Source organism: Aphidius gifuensis, linkage group LG1 (genome assembly GCF_014905175.1).
Source record: "Aphidius gifuensis isolate YNYX2018 linkage group LG1, ASM1490517v1, whole genome shotgun sequence".
Taxonomy (NCBI): domain Eukaryota; kingdom Metazoa; phylum Arthropoda; class Insecta; order Hymenoptera; family Braconidae; genus Aphidius; species Aphidius gifuensis.
Genome location: NC_057788.1, coordinates 24,458,242 through 24,476,283, shown reverse-complemented (window position 1 = coordinate 24,476,283; position 18,042 = coordinate 24,458,242). Strand labels below are relative to the sequence as shown.

The 18,042-nt window shown below is 23.4% G+C and overlaps 3 protein-coding genes and 1 long non-coding RNA gene across 24 annotated transcripts; 2 read left to right on the top strand and 2 right to left on the bottom strand.

Moving 5' to 3' along the window:
• Positions 1-5: 5 nt before the first annotated feature.
• On the bottom strand, positions 6-7,006 carry LOC122855689 (F-box/LRR-repeat protein 20). Of its 5 annotated transcripts, none has more exons than XM_044157242.1 (9): positions 6,651-7,006; positions 4,934-5,170; positions 3,772-3,839; positions 3,256-3,385; positions 2,724-3,185; positions 2,228-2,419; positions 2,015-2,116; positions 1,726-1,941; positions 6-1,633 (listed from the first exon to the last, which is right to left on the bottom strand). In XM_044157242.1, the coding sequence occupies exons 1-9, from the start codon at positions 6,678-6,680 to the stop codon at positions 1,526-1,528; spliced, it is 1,545 nt and encodes a 514-aa protein (XP_044013177.1). In that variant the 5' UTR covers positions 6,681-7,006; the 3' UTR covers positions 6-1,525. The 5 variants fall into 5 exon arrangements, with proteins under 5 accessions (XP_044013177.1, XP_044013184.1, XP_044013193.1 ...); XM_044157249.1 differs by having other exon boundaries at positions 3,772-3,836; positions 6,651-7,003; XM_044157258.1 differs by lacking the exon at positions 4,934-5,170 and having other exon boundaries at positions 6,651-7,002.
• A 667-nt stretch (positions 7,007-7,673) lies between these two features.
• On the top strand, positions 7,674-10,796 carry LOC122855948 (neuroguidin). 4 transcript variants are annotated; one of them, XM_044157675.1, is made up of 4 exons: positions 7,674-7,806; positions 8,688-9,222; positions 9,320-9,664; positions 9,747-10,796. In XM_044157675.1, exons 1-4 carry the CDS (start codon positions 7,798-7,800, stop codon positions 9,770-9,772), a joined length of 915 nt encoding a protein of 304 aa, XP_044013610.1. In that variant the 5' UTR covers positions 7,674-7,797; the 3' UTR covers positions 9,773-10,796. The 4 variants fall into 4 exon arrangements, with proteins under 4 accessions (XP_044013610.1, XP_044013616.1, XP_044013603.1 ...); XM_044157681.1 differs by lacking the exon at positions 7,674-7,806 and adding an exon at positions 8,042-8,122; XM_044157668.1 differs by lacking the exon at positions 7,674-7,806 and adding an exon at positions 8,426-8,602.
• Positions 10,797-11,628: 832 nt separating this feature from the next.
• On the bottom strand, positions 11,629-12,977 carry LOC122856398. Its single transcript, XR_006374145.1, has 2 exons — positions 12,831-12,977; positions 11,629-12,579 (listed from the first exon to the last, which is right to left on the bottom strand). It is a non-coding gene; the product is annotated as an uncharacterized LOC122856398 (long non-coding RNA).
• On the top strand, positions 12,551-18,025 carry LOC122855721 (eukaryotic translation initiation factor 4E-binding protein Mextli). Of its 14 annotated transcripts, none has more exons than XM_044157311.1 (11): positions 12,551-12,665; positions 13,577-13,708; positions 13,780-13,920; positions 13,982-14,151; positions 14,454-14,652; positions 14,787-14,858; positions 15,283-15,343; positions 15,413-15,716; positions 15,792-16,011; positions 16,153-16,268; positions 17,341-18,025. In XM_044157311.1, the coding sequence occupies exons 2-11, from the start codon at positions 13,597-13,599 to the stop codon at positions 17,440-17,442; spliced, it is 1,497 nt and encodes a 498-aa protein (XP_044013246.1). In that variant the 5' UTR covers positions 12,551-12,665; positions 13,577-13,596; the 3' UTR covers positions 17,443-18,025. The 14 variants fall into 14 exon arrangements, with proteins under 14 accessions (XP_044013246.1, XP_044013237.1, XP_044013221.1 ...); XM_044157302.1 differs by having other exon boundaries at positions 13,783-13,920; positions 16,153-17,250; positions 17,341-17,454; XM_044157286.1 differs by having other exon boundaries at positions 16,153-17,250; positions 17,341-17,454.
• The last annotated feature ends 17 nt before the right edge of the window (positions 18,026-18,042 follow it).

Genomic DNA, 18,042 nt, shown 5'->3' with positions numbered 1-18,042 from the left:
ACAGCTTTTTCGTTGTCTCGAATATATATATATATATATATATATATTTTTCTTTATTTTACATACATTTATTGAAAATATATACATGATTATTATAATGTATATATTTTTATTTTTTATAAATTTTAAACATACAGTTTTTTTTTTCTTTATTTTAAATATCTAAATTAGATATACATATACAATATAATTTTTAAGGTAGTTCTAGTCTTTTTAAAATAATTAAAAATTATTTTTAAATTGACAATTTTTGTTGTTTTTTATGGTAGTGAAGATTTAATGTATACATGTTTTAATTAAAATCAATTTATTTTCATGGTTTTGGAGTAGTATCAACTGTATTATTTGTATTTTAAATAACAAAATAATCAAGTTGACAAATACAAAACCAGTATGTAATTTTGTTATTTGTAAAAAATATTATTTATGATATTTTTATTTATCATATACTATTTTTAGTTATAAATATAATATCAATATATTTTTATCAACCCAGAACTACCTTGCAAGTTCATTTTAAATTTGATCGATTAATTTATTATTTTTTTTTTCCCCTCCCACTGGTTTATATTTTTTATTATTTTCAAATTAATATTTTTCAAGACATAAAACACAATTTTAATCAATTTAATGTCTCATTGCAATTAATTAATTTTTCTATGTAAATTTTCTTTTTTTCTTTCTCTTGTAAATTTAAATAAAACACATATTTGCGTTGTAAATATTAAAAAAAAAAAAAAAAAAACAACAACATTACAAAAGAAAAAAAAAAAACTGATAGTTTGTTTTTTTTTCTTTTTGGTAATTGGAATAACAATAAACAAAATAATATTTATCTAAAAAAAATTTAGTTAATATTTTGTATGTATATAGATTTGAATGATTTTTTTTTTTTGTAAATTGATGTAAAAACTTGATTATTTATTTAATAATTTGTTTTGTTATTTTTAATTATTTTCATTTGGTTCTCAGTCTGTACTCTCTTGGTTCGTATCAACTGCTAGACGGGCCGATGTTAAAAAAAAACCTGCAACTCTGTATCGAGTTATTTAATTATTTTTCCAAACCAGTTTACGATTATATATTTTTATTTATTTTTAAAACTCGAAAAGAGACGGAGGGACCCATTGAGAAACGCGAAAAACAAAGAAAAAAAAAAAGATACAAACTATCGCATATTAGCCAAAATAAAAAAAACGAGTTTATCTTCTATTTTTTAAATGGGTAATAAAATAATAATATTAATATTAACAATAATAATAATAATAATAAAAATACTAAATGTAAAACTAATGGCCTTGGGTAAACATTTGATATTTCTTTTTGGAAATATTTGTGACTTAAAAATTTCATTGGCATGTCAATTGCCAAGATGAATATACAAAAAATGAGATCAAGTCAATTCTCATTTAATTAATATGTATAAAAAAAAGTTACGTCAACAATATGAACCAATGTTTGTACGTTAACACACTGTATTGTTATATTATATAATATTAAACTCGAATGTTTACCAAATGTGGAATCACAGGATGACACAGCAACGACAATAACGTTGTCTTGATGCACCAGCACTTGATGGTGGTGTCATTGGTGCAAAGTATGCATGTACCTTGATATTGGGTAAATTTGTCTAGAAAAAAAAAAGAAAACAAGTATTATATTATTTACAGCATAATTAAATTTTTGTCATTAATAAATTAAATTTTTAATAATTGATATTACTCTGAGTCTACGTATGCCAGATCTTGTTATCAGTTGACAATCATAAAGTTCTATACGTTCAAGATTATGACATGCTTGGAGAAGATGATCAAGACTTGCATCTGTTATTAAAGGACAATTGTCAAGTTCAAGAACAGCAAGATTTTCAGCTGCACATGGTGATAATGCCAATTGTCGTATTCCCTCATCAGTTATCAACTCACAATGTGAAAGACTCTATTAATTAAATTTTAAATAAATATAAATTTATTATTAATTTATATTTTATTTAAATAATACAATTGATTACCAATTTTTCAAGTCTTGGACAACCCATTGCAAGATGAATTAAAGTTGCATCTGTGATAAGTGCACATTCTTCCAAATCCATTTTTTCCAACAGCCTACAATTCTGTAAAATATTAATAATCCCGTGTCTTTTTATCACGTTTTAATTTTATTATTTATGTATATATATAATATATATATTTTTTTTAGAAATTATTTTGCGACTTTGGCTTACTCTTGCAAGTGCTTGAAAACCAGCGTCAGTAAAATGGGTACAAGCAACACATTCTAGTACACTCAGCAGAGGACAATGCTGGGCCAGTGTCACTAAACTTGGATCAGTCAAATTTGGACAATTTGATATACAAACATAATGTAAACGAGGACATCTTTCACTTAATTCACGAACTGCATCATCTGTTATATTCTATAAAATAAATATTTAAACATACAGTTGATTTTAATTTCAATTTTTTTTTTTTTTTTTTTATATCATTCAATCTTATCAAACTATAAAATAAATAAAATAAATAAAACTTTATATTTTTTTTTTAGTCAATTGATTGAATGCAATTTTTATATTTACGTATTGCCTTGACAATTTGATAAACATCAATTTTATAAAGTAGTTTATTTAGAGCATTTATAATCAAAATAAAATATCAACATTGACCTTGAAATAATATATTATCAAGTATATTTATTATTATTATTATTAAAAAAACAATTACCCTGCACTCGTGAAGATTGATGGCCTCAAGATTTGGACAATATCGTGCTAAACACTTGATAGCACGATCAGTTAATTGTCTACATCCTTTACTAAGAAAACTTCTTAATTCTGGACAACCTCTTGCCAATGCTTCAACTCCATTATCAGTTAATAATTCACACCATGATAAATTAATGTGTGTCAATAATGGACAACCATCAGATATATCTTTTAATGATAAATCAGTTATTTCAGGACATGAATCAAGATTTAAACGTTGTAATTTTGGACAATGACTACTTAAAGCAGCACATGTTGCATCTGATATTTTTTTACATTGACTCAAATTTAATTCTTCAATATTTGAACATGATTGAGCAAGTGTACGCATTGAATTATTTCCAATACTTTGACAACCACGAAGTGACAATTGACGAAGAAATCCACCACATCGTCGTGATATATTTTCAATGACTGATCCCTAAATATTTATTTTTTATTTATTGATATATATTTTTTTTTTTTAATTATTTTTAAATAATAATTTTTACCTCAACGTCACGTTGAAAATCAAATAAATCAATTCTTTGCCAATTTGATCCATCTAATGCCAAAACATTCCATGCTTTGCTGACTTGAGCACAACGACAAAGTGACACTACGTCCAGATATGATAGAATCCTTTTTTTTTTTTTTTTTTTCATTTCATTTTTTTTTTTTCATTATAAATAATTGTAATAAATAATTTTTATAAATATATTAAACAGAGATGATAATTTGCACATTATACGAGTGACCTGTATTTTAAACCAAAAAAAATACAGGAAAATATCAATTATTGATTTAATTTTTTTTTTTTTTTTACAATCTGTGATATATTTATTTTTATTTTAATTATCACAAGATGTAGGCAATCCATAATAAAATTTTTTTTTCTTAATGAATTTAGAAAAAAATAATTTAACACTGCCAAATTTGAATTAAAAATATTTATTTATTTTATAAAATAAAAAAAATATAGGTCACTTGTGCTGTATGTATACAAATATCAGTTGATGATTAACTACCTGAGCAAAAGTTCCTTTGGAAGTTTTTTATTAATTTGTGCCTCATCGTCATGAAATACCCATGTCAACTGGAACAAAAAATAGCAAATTTTTTCGACAGCGATTGTTATCTTTAAATAAATTTTAAAAATAATTAATTTAATTATTTTAACACTTGAAAATTATTTTTACATCAAGTGTTGTACTTGAATAAATATCCTTATATATTAGCATATATTTATGTAAATTTTTTAAAGTTTCAAAGTCACGATACGATTTAGCAATACGATACTTGAATAATATTAATAATGTAAATATTTCGATTAATCAATTTGTTAAATAAGAAGTTAAAACTAGTAATATCTTGTGTATATAAATTATTGAAACATTTTTTTTTTTAAATATATCTTTTCATCTTAATATTCAATGACAGACAACTACTTCAAATTGTGTCAATTCGTTTTGTCGTGATATTCATGAGGATAATTTAATTCACTGGGTCACTAGTATGTTTATCATTTAACTCTAGCAAAAAACTACTATATTATTTAACAAGACTTACACACTTGTCCTATCAAAATTGTACACTTTTTCACGGTGTTTATACATTTTTTTTTTTTAAATTAAATAAATAAAATTGACGCATTAATATAATTTATTGATTTTTCAATAATTTTATTACTGTGTTTCCAGGTGAATTAAAAATAAAATAATATTTCCTGATTGAAATAAAAATAGATAGCTACATCAACTAATGTATGAATAATTAATTAAAAAATTGATCCTTGTATTATTAAGTAAAAAAAAATAAAACCTCATTTATCAAGTATAATTTAACTTAATAAATTATGAGCTGAGGATTAAATACTCGACGTTTATTTTTGAATGACAATAATTGATCAATTAAAATAAAACGATAATCATCAACATAATACTATCTGAAAATAAATAATAATATTATCGATAAATTAATTATTATAAAATATAAATTTTAATATTCAAAATTAAAAGCAATAAAAGCAAATAAAAAGAAAGTAAATTCAAAAATGATGATAACAACAACAAAGTACCAATAGAGAGAGAGAGAAAAAGGGGAGTAATGAACATGTGGATAAATAAATTAATAATGATTAATTGATATTAATAATTGGTTATTAAAATTGTTAATGATGTGTGAAATTACCTGCATGTAAGATTGCTTCATGCTACTGACAGGTATATGAGCTAAAGAATGAGACGGATAATAAATGCCCTGATGATGTGGTTGTTGGGGTTGATGTTGTTGATGTTGTTGATGATGATGATGATGATGATGATAATATGGAGGATATTGTCTCCACCATTGACCACCTCCAGTTGTTAATTCATCCAACCCTTGACCACCCACTTCAACCCCTTCACCTACTCGATTAGCTTTTTTCTATAAAAAAAATGTTATTTGTTTTTTTTCAAATAAAAAAAAAAATTTTTGTATAGAAGAAATTTAAAATACATACATGTATATAGAAATTTAAGATATTAGTTTTTAAAATGAAAATAAATTTAAATTAAAAGGCTTAAAAAAAATAAAATAAAATAAATAAATACAACAAATTAATTTGCGAATAAAAAAAAATTTTTTTATTATTTTTTAATAAGCTTGTTATTAATAGACGATATAATCATTTAAAAAATATATATATAAATAATACGTAGATATTGTTGTTGTAATGACCACGTGTATTTTCATTTTTTATCTAAATATTTTATTATCTCTGATTATCGTACTACGACGTAGTCTGTAACGAATAAAAAATGAAAAAAAAAAAAAAAATTAATACATTTGTCAGATTATCAATAAATACAGTATATAAAAAAAAAAATTAAAAATATGTAAACAAATATAACACACCTCCAACATTGATGTAAAAACAAATAAATATCCTTGTTTTTTTTTTACAATATTTATCGTAAATTATAACTGGAACGATCATTACATTGATTTAATACCTCAATGAAATATAATAAGTACCACATACATGATTCAATATCTTAAAGACGTAAATTGGTCGGTGGGAGGCTAAAAAAAAAAAAAATAAAGAAAGAAAAAAAAAAAAGAGCTGGGTAGTATGAGGTATCGAACGGTCATCGTGGGTTGAATGAACGAAAGACGGCGAAGAAAGAAAGAATAATAAAAAAATATATAAAATAGAGGCAAAATATAAAAAACAACAAGGAAAAAAGAAGATGGATACAGTCGCAAAAAAAAAAAAAAATTCATTGTCAAGGAATGTGTATATTTTCTTGAAGTTACAAAAAAACAAAAAAAAAAAAAAATAGTACAATTGTTGACATGTGTGTTATCGTTATTCTGGAGCTTTCTACAATTGTTTATTATCGCTATTATACCTATTTATTATTTTAATAACAACACACAAAGAATAAAATTATTAAAAGTAATGAAAAAAGAGCAATAATCGTGAGACAAATAAAAAAAATATATATAGACAAGAGAACAAAGGATGGACCTGACTTGATCGGTCGATGGACAAAATGGAAGTGTCCCAGGTCACGAATAAATTTAAATAAATTTAATTTTATTTAAAATATATTATTTATAATAAAATGACGTATTGCATGACGACAAATTTTATTAACATTGGTCTATGTATTATAAATAAATAGACTAGAAAAAAAAAACATAAAATAAACACGGAGTAGAGCAGAACAAAACAAATGAGAAAAAATAAAAATATTATTATCGTGAGAGCAGGAGAGATCAGCTGTTCGACGAATGACAACATTGGCTCATAGATACATGATATAAATACATACATATGATGTTTATTATCATTGACTATTTATTATTACTATTATTATTATTAAATAAAAATTATTTAGTTAATAAATATTAATCCTACCTCGAGTCTCGTTCGTCCCGAGTGTATCATCCTTTTGCGTCGCGTTATTTTGTAAGTTTATATCGGGTTTAACCCCGCACAATTTAACAATTAAAATTATTTAAATAATAATTAATTATGATGTAAATAGGATTATTTAATTGTTTTTATTTTTTTTTTTTTATTATTATTTTGGAGCATTGATGCATCACCATTCCAAATGGCCGAGATACTGAAACGCTGGCTTGTTCTGACTTTTTTTTATTGTTTATATATATAAATTTAAAGAGGGAGAATCATAATAACAACAGTTTATAAGGTCTCTGACACGTTTATCTGATTCGTTGATATTATAAAATATATGTATTTTCAAGTATTTTCATTGGTTAATTAAACGCGACTTGGCGACAAGCTGACCAATCAAACACTATCCTTTATTCAAGTGAAGTTTGACGAGTATCGATATTATTACCGCTTATTTTTGAATATTTCATTTATCTTAACAATGGAAATATATAAATAATTAATAACTTAAAAAAATCATAAATATTTTAATTGTTTAAATTATTTTTTATATTTGCAAAAATTAAAGAGACAAGTAAGCTTGGAGATAATTAATTTTTTTTTGTAAATAAAAAATTTTATTTCTACCTGATTTGCAATTTTGTTAATTAAATAAAATTTATATTTATCCAAATTTTTAATTAACAAATACATCGTAAGATTAAAAATACATAAAATTTCATGTTTAACCGCCAAAAAAAAAAAAAAACAACATCAACATGTGCTTGACTTCTTTACCGACTGATAGAAAAAAAAACCGGAAATAGGCTCAACACAACTTAAATCAACTTTAATCTATATTTTTATATAAAAAAATTTTTTTAAATAATTAAAAATAATATTTTTAAGCTATAATACATTGTTAATAAATAAATACGATTATTTAAATAATTAAATAACAATTTTTAATTGAAATAAAAACATTGAGTATTTATTCTGACTACAAAGTATCAGCATGCAAGAGAGAGACAACAAGATAAAAAGAGAAATAAAAACATCATCCCTCTGGAAAATATCTTCCCCACGTGGTCGTACAGTTTATAATTTATAATTTAACGTTGGCTAAATATGTTTTTGTTAAGTTATTAATATTAATATTAAAACAATGGTACAGGTGAGTTTTACAAAATAACAATTAATTAATCATATAATTTTTATTTATAAATAATTTATTATTTTATAATTCATCAATTATTGGAAATTTTTCATTGTTTTTTTTTTTTACTCATATACTTCCCCTCTTTTTTATTCGCCGAGGGGGTTGCCTACCACCCTCTAGTAAATAGGAGAAAGATGGCAGCGGATTATTGCGCTTTTTCTCTTCTAACCAGAAATTGGCAGACATATCTTTTTTTTTTTTTTATCATTTTCACGAAAATTCATAATTTTTTATATCAAAATTGACACTCAACAATGTCGATAATTTTAAGGTTAGAAATATGATTTTTTTGGAGTAAAAATTTTATTTATTTACATTTTTTATGATTAATCATGGCTTTGTTATTGTCATAAATAAATTAAATTTTTTAAATATTTAATTTTCATGACAGTTAAATATTTTTTTTTTTTAATTCATATACGTGTGTATGTGTATGTGTGTTTATAGTTTGTATGTAAGGGTATGGATGAGATATATACTGCAGTCGCTGGTTTGTTTTCCTTTTTTTATTCTCTTTTTTTTTTTTTTTTTTTTTATTTCTTTTCCTTTCTTTTTTTTCCCTTTTTTTTCGTGATGAAAAAATATCGACGTTCTTTTTATACGCGAGAGAGAGTCGGGGGTGCAAGTGTTGGTGTCAAAAGTAAATTCAATAATTTCACATTAAAATGGTTGTTAATTCATCATTAAAACTAATATAAAAAAAAAATAATAATTACTTTATCAATAATAAATATAAATAAATATGATTTGGGTAATAATAATAAATTAATAATTGAATAATGTAATTGTTGAAATGTTATTTGAGGTAAATGATAATTATAAAAATTAAATTTCAGGCAATTGAAGAAATGGAGCAGAGAGATCTGCCACAGGCAATTCGTCTTCTTGGTGAAATGAATGCATATGTTACATTGGTCATTCAATTAGTTGACAATATGCTTGTACGTGTTAAAAATGGTGAAGTTACAACAGACAAAGGCTTAAGTTTTTTGGAAATGAAATACAATGTTCTGTTGTCATATTTAATAAATGTATCATATTTGATATTACGTAAATGTTCTGGTGAAAGAATTGAATGTGATCCATCAATTGATCGTCTTGTTGAAATAAGAACTGTTTTGGAAAAAATAAGACCAATTGATCATAAATTAAAATATCAAATTGATAAATTGGTTAAAACAGCTGTAACTGGTACAAGTACATCAGATCCAAGTAGTTATAAAGCTGATCCTGATGATCTTATGGCTAAAATTGGTGCAAGTGATGAATCTGATGAAAGTGACATTGATGATGATAATGATAATGAAAAATCAAATACAATTAAAAAATCTGGAGTTTATGTTCCACCAAAACTTGCAGCAGTTCATTATGGTTTGTTGAATGTTTTTTTTTTTTTTTAGTTGATTAAATTTAAATTTAAATTTACATCAATGTGATATTTAAATATTTTTATATAAAAATTTTTTAGATGGTGATGAAACAACTGCTGAAAAAACACAAAAAGCAAATGAACGAGCTAGAAGACGTGCTGTTTCTGGTGCTGTATTACGTGAGCTTAAAGAAGAATATCTTGATACACCAATTGAAGATAGTCAAGGTGGTGAAAAACACATGAGTATTGGACGTGAAAATCAACGTAAAATTGAATATGAAGAAAATTACATGACAAGATTACCAGTTACAAAACAAGAAAAACATCGAAATAAAAAAATATCAACAATGGGACAACTTGGTGATGAAGTAACGTCATTTGGTGGTTCATCATCTGCATCATCAAAGAAACGAAAAGCACCAAAAGGAAAAGGAAAAAAAAGTATGTATTTTATTTTAAATATTACTATTATTATTATTTAATTTCAATTTTTTTTTTAAAACATTATTTATTTATTCAACAGGTTTCAAGAAGAAACGACATTTTTAAATTTCTTACGTTTCTCAATGTTTACACTCGTCTTAAATAACATCAAGGTAAAGTAACTACAAGATGAAAATAAAAGAAAAAAAAAAAAAAAACATTAAACTAAATTTAATAATAAAAATCTAAAAATTAAAAAAAAAATAAATAAATAATAAAAAACACTTTGGTAAACACAAAAACTTCTGGTTTAAAAATACTCTCAAAAATACTGAATTATAGTTATTAATAAATTAAATTAAAAATTTAGAAATTAAAAATACTAGATGATGTTTGATGAGCAACATACGGACGAGATTTGTAATGCAAAAAATTTTTTTATTTCTCATTGAAATAGAATAACAAAATAAAAAATAAAAGAGGTAAAAAAAATAAACACAATAGTTCAAATAAAAATAGAAAAAAAAAATAATAAAATTTATAAACATAAAAAAAATAGTTCAAATAATAATTTTTTATTTTTATGATGTCAAAATACATATTGCCCAATACACAATAGACTGAAACATTTTTTTTTTTTTTAATTTAAACAATTCATTTATTATAAAGAAAAAAAAAAAAAAAACGTTCGGAATTTGCAATGATAAAAATTAAACAGTTTAAAAAACGCATGTATTAGGGTTTTATCGCTGTTCTAGGGTATAGATTTAAGAAAAAAAAAAAAACATAGCTCATAGTTTAAATAATTATTAATCGTATTCTTAATTTCTCTTCTGGTGAAAAAATAAATACACAATGTTAGGGCTACATTTCGGTGTCGTTGGTCAAAGCTTGCGTTAAGTTTTATTATTTAATTATGTTTTTATTTGTTTTTTTATGTTTTTTTTTTTTTCAGCTATTAAAGTTGAGTTGTTATGTATTAATCTTATCTTATATGAAGAAAAAAAAGATAAAATAAAACAAAAAGTGTCAAAATTCAAAATTTAAAAGAAAGAAAAAAAAAGAAAAAGTCAAAATTTCAAGTATATTCTATGTGTAATTGTATTATGTTTGAAATTTTTTAGTTTCCTCGGGACAATATTACGTGTGACATTTAGAAACAATTAATGTCATCAAAAAAAAAAAAAATTCAAATTGTTTCTAATAATTAAAAAAAACAGCTCAATTATCTCTACATATACAAAATAATATTTTTTACAAGTGTTCATCAAGAGAAAATCCATTGAGTTTTAGAAATTTTTTTAAAAAAATGTCACATGTTTTTCATTGTCCCTATCAATCTGTGAAGACGATTCAAATGTGATAAAAAAAAAATAAATAATAATAATAATAATTGAAAGAGATGCGACTAATGTAATAAGTGAAAAAAGTAAATAAATAAATACGAAAAAAAAATTTAAAAGAAAAATTAAGTTGGATAAAGAAAAAAAAAATAATTAAACAGAGTCAGAATGAAATTATTTACAAATCTTGATGACTCTGTTTAATTGTAATCGGCACTCTTATTGCAAGTCAAAATAATATTAATTTAAAAAAAATATTTATAATAAATAAATGAAAAATAAATAATAATTTTCTTGCGAGCTCGACGATAATGCGAATGCACGAGTCCAAGGTATTTATACTCTCACGACAGGGTTTTTTATTGCAATGGTATGAAAAAAAAAAAATTAATAAATTAATAAAAAAAATAAATGTTATTGATACTAATATTATTTTTTTTTTTTTTCAAATAAATGATTAATTTTTTTGCTGGAGTTGTATCAAATCGCAGGGGCGTGAGAAATAATACCTACGATTAATGCAGTTTATATGAATAAATTTAATTAAAACAATAAACACATATCCGACTTAAATTTGTAAACAAAAATAGTAATAATAATATAAATGAAAAAAAAGAAAAAAAAGAAAAATAGTAAAATGTTTATATTAAATTACACTACCTCAATCAATCAAGTTTAAATAATAAAAAATATGTTTTTTATAGATCAATGTTTTTAGTTGTTACAAATAGAAAAAAAAAATAATTAATAAAAGAAAAAAAAAAATACAGTTTATTATCTTCAAGACTGCTTAAACACCGTGCCAATCAGCAAGCTAATAATTTTTTAATTTAACAATAATGCGCCTTTGACGATGGGTACAATTGAGCCACAATTAAATTTTTTAAAAACTCAAGTTAAAAAAATTTAAACAAAAAAAAAACCAGATAAATTGTAAAAAAAAAAAAATAAATAAATTGATAAATGTTGCCAAAGTAATCATGATATGATTATGATAAATTATAAATAAAAATAAGAAAAAAAACTAACGAAGAAAAAAAAAAAAAAAAAACATTTTCTAATTGTGTTTAGATAATTTCTCGTCTTCAATTTTGTTTTTTTCAATTTTAAAAATATTCAAAGTTAATTACTAATATGCCACAGTATTTGTAATATATACTTTGATTAATAATAAAAATTGAGAAAAACAAAAAAAATAAAATAAATTTGAAACATGGTTAAATAATTAAAATTATTTATCAGTTAATGTATGAGTGAGTGTAAATCTTTATTATTATTCTTATTGATGATATGTAGAGAGCTTCTTACTGACTGAATAAAATGTTTTGAATGTGAAAAAAAAAAAAAATAATAATAATTCCATTGTATGCAAATATATTTTTTTTTTTATTCCTCTAAATTTTTTTCCTCTTTATTTTGGATTAATCAATACTTGAAATTTCCCGGGCAAGTGACTGGCAGCTCTGATTGGTTCTTGTGTAAAAAATTTTCTTTCTCGGTCATATTGTTTTTTTTTTTTCACATTGGCGCGGTGTTACCTCTCTCTTTCTCTCTCTATCTCGCTCTTTTTCTCTCATCAATTTTAAAACACTGAAATAAAAAAAAAAAATATACACTCGCGTTTATACACACGACACGAAAAGAGACGACGAGACGAACATCCAATCTGCCTATCGGTAAGCAGCCCTTTTTTATTTATTTATTTTGTTTTTTTTTTTTTTTCAATGCAAAAAAAAGAAAAAGATATAAAAAATAAATAAATCCGTTTTATCGATTAAATGGTGGTTAAAAAATTGTAAATTTAATCATAAATTAAAGGGGATATTTCAATTTTTTTTTACCTGTCAATAATTGACATATTGTCATTATTATTTTTTATTTAGTTCAAGTCCTTATATGATTGTACATTTTGTATCTTTGTCTAAACTTTCGTTTAAATTAATTTCATCAAAACATTCTTGGTTAATGACGTAAACACAATGCTTTAAATTATATTTTATATTTTGACATGTTAACCATATTTCTTTGTTGAAAAAAATTATAATAATTATACCTATTATTTTAACTATTTTATTGTGAAAATTATTTAATTTTTTTTTTTTTTCTAAACTTCTTTGTCTTATTTTTATTATTTTTTTTTTTTTTACCTCTCTCTTCTTCCGCAGTCCTTTCTAAAAGTCTTGTCGTTCCAAGTGTTTTGATTTTTTTTTTTTTTTTTTTTTTATTTAAAGAATAAAAGATAGATAATTACAAAAAGAAAAATTTTAGACGAATATTTAGTCGACATTTCCGCTTTAAATATTTTATTTTTATCCAAGCTCATAACCCCCAAATCATCGATGATATTAATTTTTATTTAATTTGATTTTTTTCAATGTGACATAATTTGTTATTCTTAAATTTTATGAGAATAATAATAACAATACACAAATATTAATCTCAATTTGGTGTGTGAATTTTTTTTTTTTTTTTATGTTTATAAATAGCACAAAATTGTTATTGTTTTTTTTGATAAGAGCTACTATTATTATTTTAATTTAAAAAACAGCAGTTATATATCAAGTATTTATATTGATGATTTTTGTAGATAAATAAACAGCAATAATAATGGCCAGCACTCAAGTATCACCGAGACCAAGGACAACTAAAAAACTTGAAAAACCAAGAGTCTTAAAATTGAATCAAAGAAATTCAGCAATCGATGGGCGGATAACGACAGGTATAATTTAATATTAAATAAATTAAAAAAATTTTATTAAATATTATTTATTAATAAATATTATTTATCAGCAGAGGACTTTGTTTCTTTGATTGACGAAGTTGTCTCAAGCTTGAGCAATGGTTGCTTTGATCCAACACTTCAAATAAATATTTTGACAATGTGTGAAACATTGAAAAATTGTCCTCATCAAATTGAGACAATTTACAAGGGTAAGATTATATTTATTATCATTATTATTTGTATTTATAATTATTATATTTTATTTAATAGATCAATTGGACAGAGCTTTTGTTGCAATAAGAAATGCAAGTCAAAACGATAAACTGGATTTGACGACCAGAGTTCATTTGTTGGAACTCATTGAACTCAGAGCCAAACAGTGGCGTCGTAGTGATTCTATGGATGCTTATTATTCACAAAAACTTGCAAATTTAGATGAAGTAAGTTGTTTTATTTGTTTTATTAATTCATACACATAAAGAATTATCTTTAAAAAAGCCTAAATCAACTCGTCAATGGTCGACCTTGAATTTAAAAAAATATCGTCAATTTACGGATTTTTGAAAGTCACGAGGGTCTTATATTTTCCCTCCTTTTTTTTTTTACCTTTCTATTGGGCCTTGAGTTCCTTTATTTATCCCTTTAAATTGAACACAAGTTATACTTTTATATATGAGATTTTATTTGTTTATTAGTTGGATATATTATTAAAATAATTGTTATTTTTTTTTTTATTTGATAGAATGATGTTTGTATCATGGAATCACCAACAACACCACTTGGATCATCAATGATGGGTTTACCGTCTCCTCAGACAGCACCAGTTCTCGGTGTTGGTGATGTCATGAAAAATAGTGGTAAATTTACAAAACCAACACGAATACCCGGTAAAAATTATTGCAAGGATGAAGTTGTTATTCGTAACAGTGACTCCGGTAAAGGTAATGACATTCTTTTCTTTATTAATTAATATTTAATAATTCAAGTTAAATTCACGAAATGATAGTTGAATAAAAAAAAAAAAAATTAGAAAAATTATTATATTTAAAATGAAAAAATTTGCACGATAAAACAGTGATGGGAATAAAAGGGAGACGGGTACACATCATCGAAGAGCTCAGCGAGACAATCATCTCTTTTCAACGAGGTAAAATTAAAGCAAGTGCATCGTGTGTCATCGCATCGTAACAAAAAAATTAAAAAAAAAAAATAGAAACAAAAAAACAAAACAAAAATTAAATATAATCATTCATTTTATAATCCTGTATGTAAAATTAGCTCACAATCAATGCAATTGTTTTTAATAATTTTTTTTTTAATTAAAAAAAATTTGATTGGTGTATTAATTAATAATAATTAATTAATTTAATGCACGTTATTTAAATATTTCTATATAATTTAAATGAACTAACAAATGCGACATTTCACCTGGCTTTTTATAATATAATATATTTTTGTTTAAAAATGTTTTATTAACAGCTGTGCTAATTTTTTATTTGAAATATAATAAATTAATTAATTAAGTTAAATGACAATTAAACATATAATTAATTAGATTAATATATTTTCAGTGAGTCCTGGAGCCAAAGAACGACTTGTCCAAATAACCGGTTCATCCGAGGACAAGATACAGTGAGTTTTAATTTATTAATTGATTAATAAATTAATTGATTATTATTTTTAATTTAAATTATTTAACAGTTACGCAAAAGATTTGATAAAGGATACGATTCAACGAAACGCATCACCAGTGTGTGAACACGGTGCTGTTGATAAAAGTGGTATTGGTGGTTCAAGTTCTTCATTAAATAGCAGTGCATCTGATGAAAGTAATCGTCTTCATCATCAACCACAACAACAACAACAACAATTAACAACTCGTCCTCGTGCAACTCTTCTTCATAGTTTTTCAACAAATGATGCTAGTATTGGTGAATATAAATATACTGTTACTATTGGTAATCAATCATTAAAAATAACTGGTGCCAACTTGGATCTTGTTAGAGTAAGTTTTTCATTCAATCATCATCTCTTAATAATTTTCTTAATTAAAATGTTTTAATTTTAATTTTAATTCAAGACTGCAAAGCTGGTACTTGAAGATCACTTTCGTGATCCAATGGCTGTATGTAATATTGGATTTGAACATTTTACATTGGAAGAAGAATCTGGTTTTCCATCACCAATATCTGGACCAATTAAACCAGTACCTGTCAATACAATGGAAAAAAAAATAGTTGGAGATGTTGAGACAACATTTAAAATACAACCACCAATTGATTCACCAAAAAAAACTAATGGTATAATATTTATTGTTTTTATTTTTTATATAAATAATTTTTTTCCCTTTCCTTTGTAAATGTTTTTTGATTTGACTTGTTTTTATTTTTTCTTGTTTGGTTTTTTTTTTCTAATTGATTGTGATGGGTTGTGTGTTTTAGAGAATCGAGAATTAACATATGAATTTTTGCTGCTTTGTGCAAAAGGTCCTTATGCAAAACGTACACCCGCTGAATGGGAACGTATTCAAAGAGAATGTCCAAATATTGTACGCAAGGTAGAGTCAAGATATCCACCAAGACACTCAACTGGCAATTGTGCTTCATATTCACAAAATGGATTTCAATATTCAAATTTAACTCCTGAAGTTGAAACATTTTTTAAAAATTCATATGATCATCAACGTTTTTCATACTAATTTATCAAAAACAAATACTAATATTAACATACAAATTAATCAAAAGCAACTAACATTTATCCCGTTTGATGCACAACATTTAATTTTCAAGTTACTTATTGTTTTAATTTTTTTTTTGTTTTTGGTTTTCAATAACGTGCCATGATTATTAGAATAAGTTTTTTTTTTTTTCATTCTAGTTATATTATTATTAATTTTTTTCATTTTGCTTGATGCAAAGTTCATTATAAACCGTTTCAATTATTATTATTTTTTATTTTTTCACTTCATTATAATTTATCAAAAAGTGAATAAGTATTTTTGAATTAAATACTTGATTATCACACAAAAAAAATATTTCAATACGTCCAAAATGAATGAATTTCGACTTGTTTTTTTTTTTATTTTTCAACTAAGAAAAAAAATAAAAATTTATAATCAAATATGCTGATTAGCAAAAAAAAGAAAAAAATTTGTGATATTAAAAAAAAAAAAGAAGTGATTTATCTAAAAATGTCGATAAACTTATATAAAATGAACTTTTGTTGTTAAAAAAATTAGTTTTATAAGCCATTGACACGAAACATTATATTTAAAAAAAAAAAAAACGTAACATTCACGTAGACGTGAAAAAAAAAATGAAATTATTTGAGTGAGAGATAAAAAAAAGAGATTTTCAATGTTACTAATTTTGTAGATGGTGTTTAGACTAAAAGTTTATCACTTGATAATCTATCAACTAAAAAACAATTAAAGAAAAAGTTATGCTTATTAACAATCAATGCTATCATTTAATAATAATAATAATAATAATAATAATTTATTGAGCTTTTGCTTGTTTGTTTGTCATGTTTTACTTGAGGTAAGACATTTAAACTAAAAAAAAAACATCTTACAATTTTAAATGATATAATTTAAGAAATAATTAATATTTAATAATGAATATTTACAGATACCCGTTCGTTGGTTCGAACCGGAAACGTACCAGATGAAAATAGCAGCAGCAGGAAACGTCATGGTGTTGCCAATAAATGAAATCGAGGATCTTCAATAAATATTTAACGATAAAATTAATTAATAAAATCATAGTCGAAACGTTTTTATTTTTTTGATTATTTTTTTATATTCAATATTAATTTGATATATTGTTGTTGTTATTTTATTTTCATTTTCTTTTATATAAAAAGAAAAATTTAGAAAAAAAAAGTAAAAAAAAAAACAAAACCCAAAAGCATTTGCTTTATAATTTTTTAAATAAAAAAAGAATATTTGACTAGTCTGCAAATACCATAATACTAATACCAAAAAAAAAAAAAAAAAAAAGAGATAATTTATAATGTGATTTTATATTTTTTACACTAAATTTCAAACATAAATTGATTTTGTTATTGTTTTTATTTAAAGTGTGATTTGTTTTAATTAGAGTTTTTACGAAAAAAATATTTATTTATCATTGAATTTATTTTATTATTTTTAAGATTTATATAATAATTAGTCAAAAGAATTTTATTTATACAATAAAATAATCACAGTTTAACTATTTTTTTTTTGTTTCGTTTAATAAATTTAATATGTTTATTATTACACCCTGGGAATGAGAATATAATAAAATTTATTGACTGGATATTAATTTGACTGTAATTATATTTATTTT

Coding starts and splice junctions, on each gene's coding strand:
- LOC122855721 (XM_044157286.1), top strand. CDS start 13,597: ATGGCCAGCACTCAAGTATCACCGAGACCAAGGACAACTAAAAAACTT. Junction 15,344..15,412: donor TCATCCGAGGACAAGATACA/GTGAGTTTTAAT, acceptor ATTATTTAACAG/TTACGCAAAAGATTTGATAA. Junction 15,717..15,791: donor CCAACTTGGATCTTGTTAGA/GTAAGTTTTTCA, acceptor TTTTAATTCAAG/ACTGCAAAGCTGGTACTTGA.
- LOC122855689 (XM_044157242.1), bottom strand. CDS start 6,680: ATGATACACTCGGGACGAACGAGACTCGAG. Junction 3,186..3,255: donor ATTTTCAACGTGACGTTGAG/GTAAAAATTATT, acceptor ATAAATATTTAG/GGATCAGTCATTGAAAATAT. Junction 2,420..2,723: donor TCAATCTTCACGAGTGCAGG/GTAATTGTTTTT, acceptor TTTATTTTATAG/AATATAACAGATGATGCAGT.
- LOC122855948 (XM_044157659.1), top strand. CDS start 8,661: ATGATAATTATAAAAATTAAATTTCAGGCAATTGAAGAAATGGAGCAG. Junction 9,223..9,319: donor ACTTGCAGCAGTTCATTATG/GTTTGTTGAATG, acceptor AAAATTTTTTAG/ATGGTGATGAAACAACTGCT. Junction 9,665..9,746: donor AAAAGGAAAAGGAAAAAAAA/GTATGTATTTTA, acceptor TTTATTCAACAG/GTTTCAAGAAGAAACGACAT.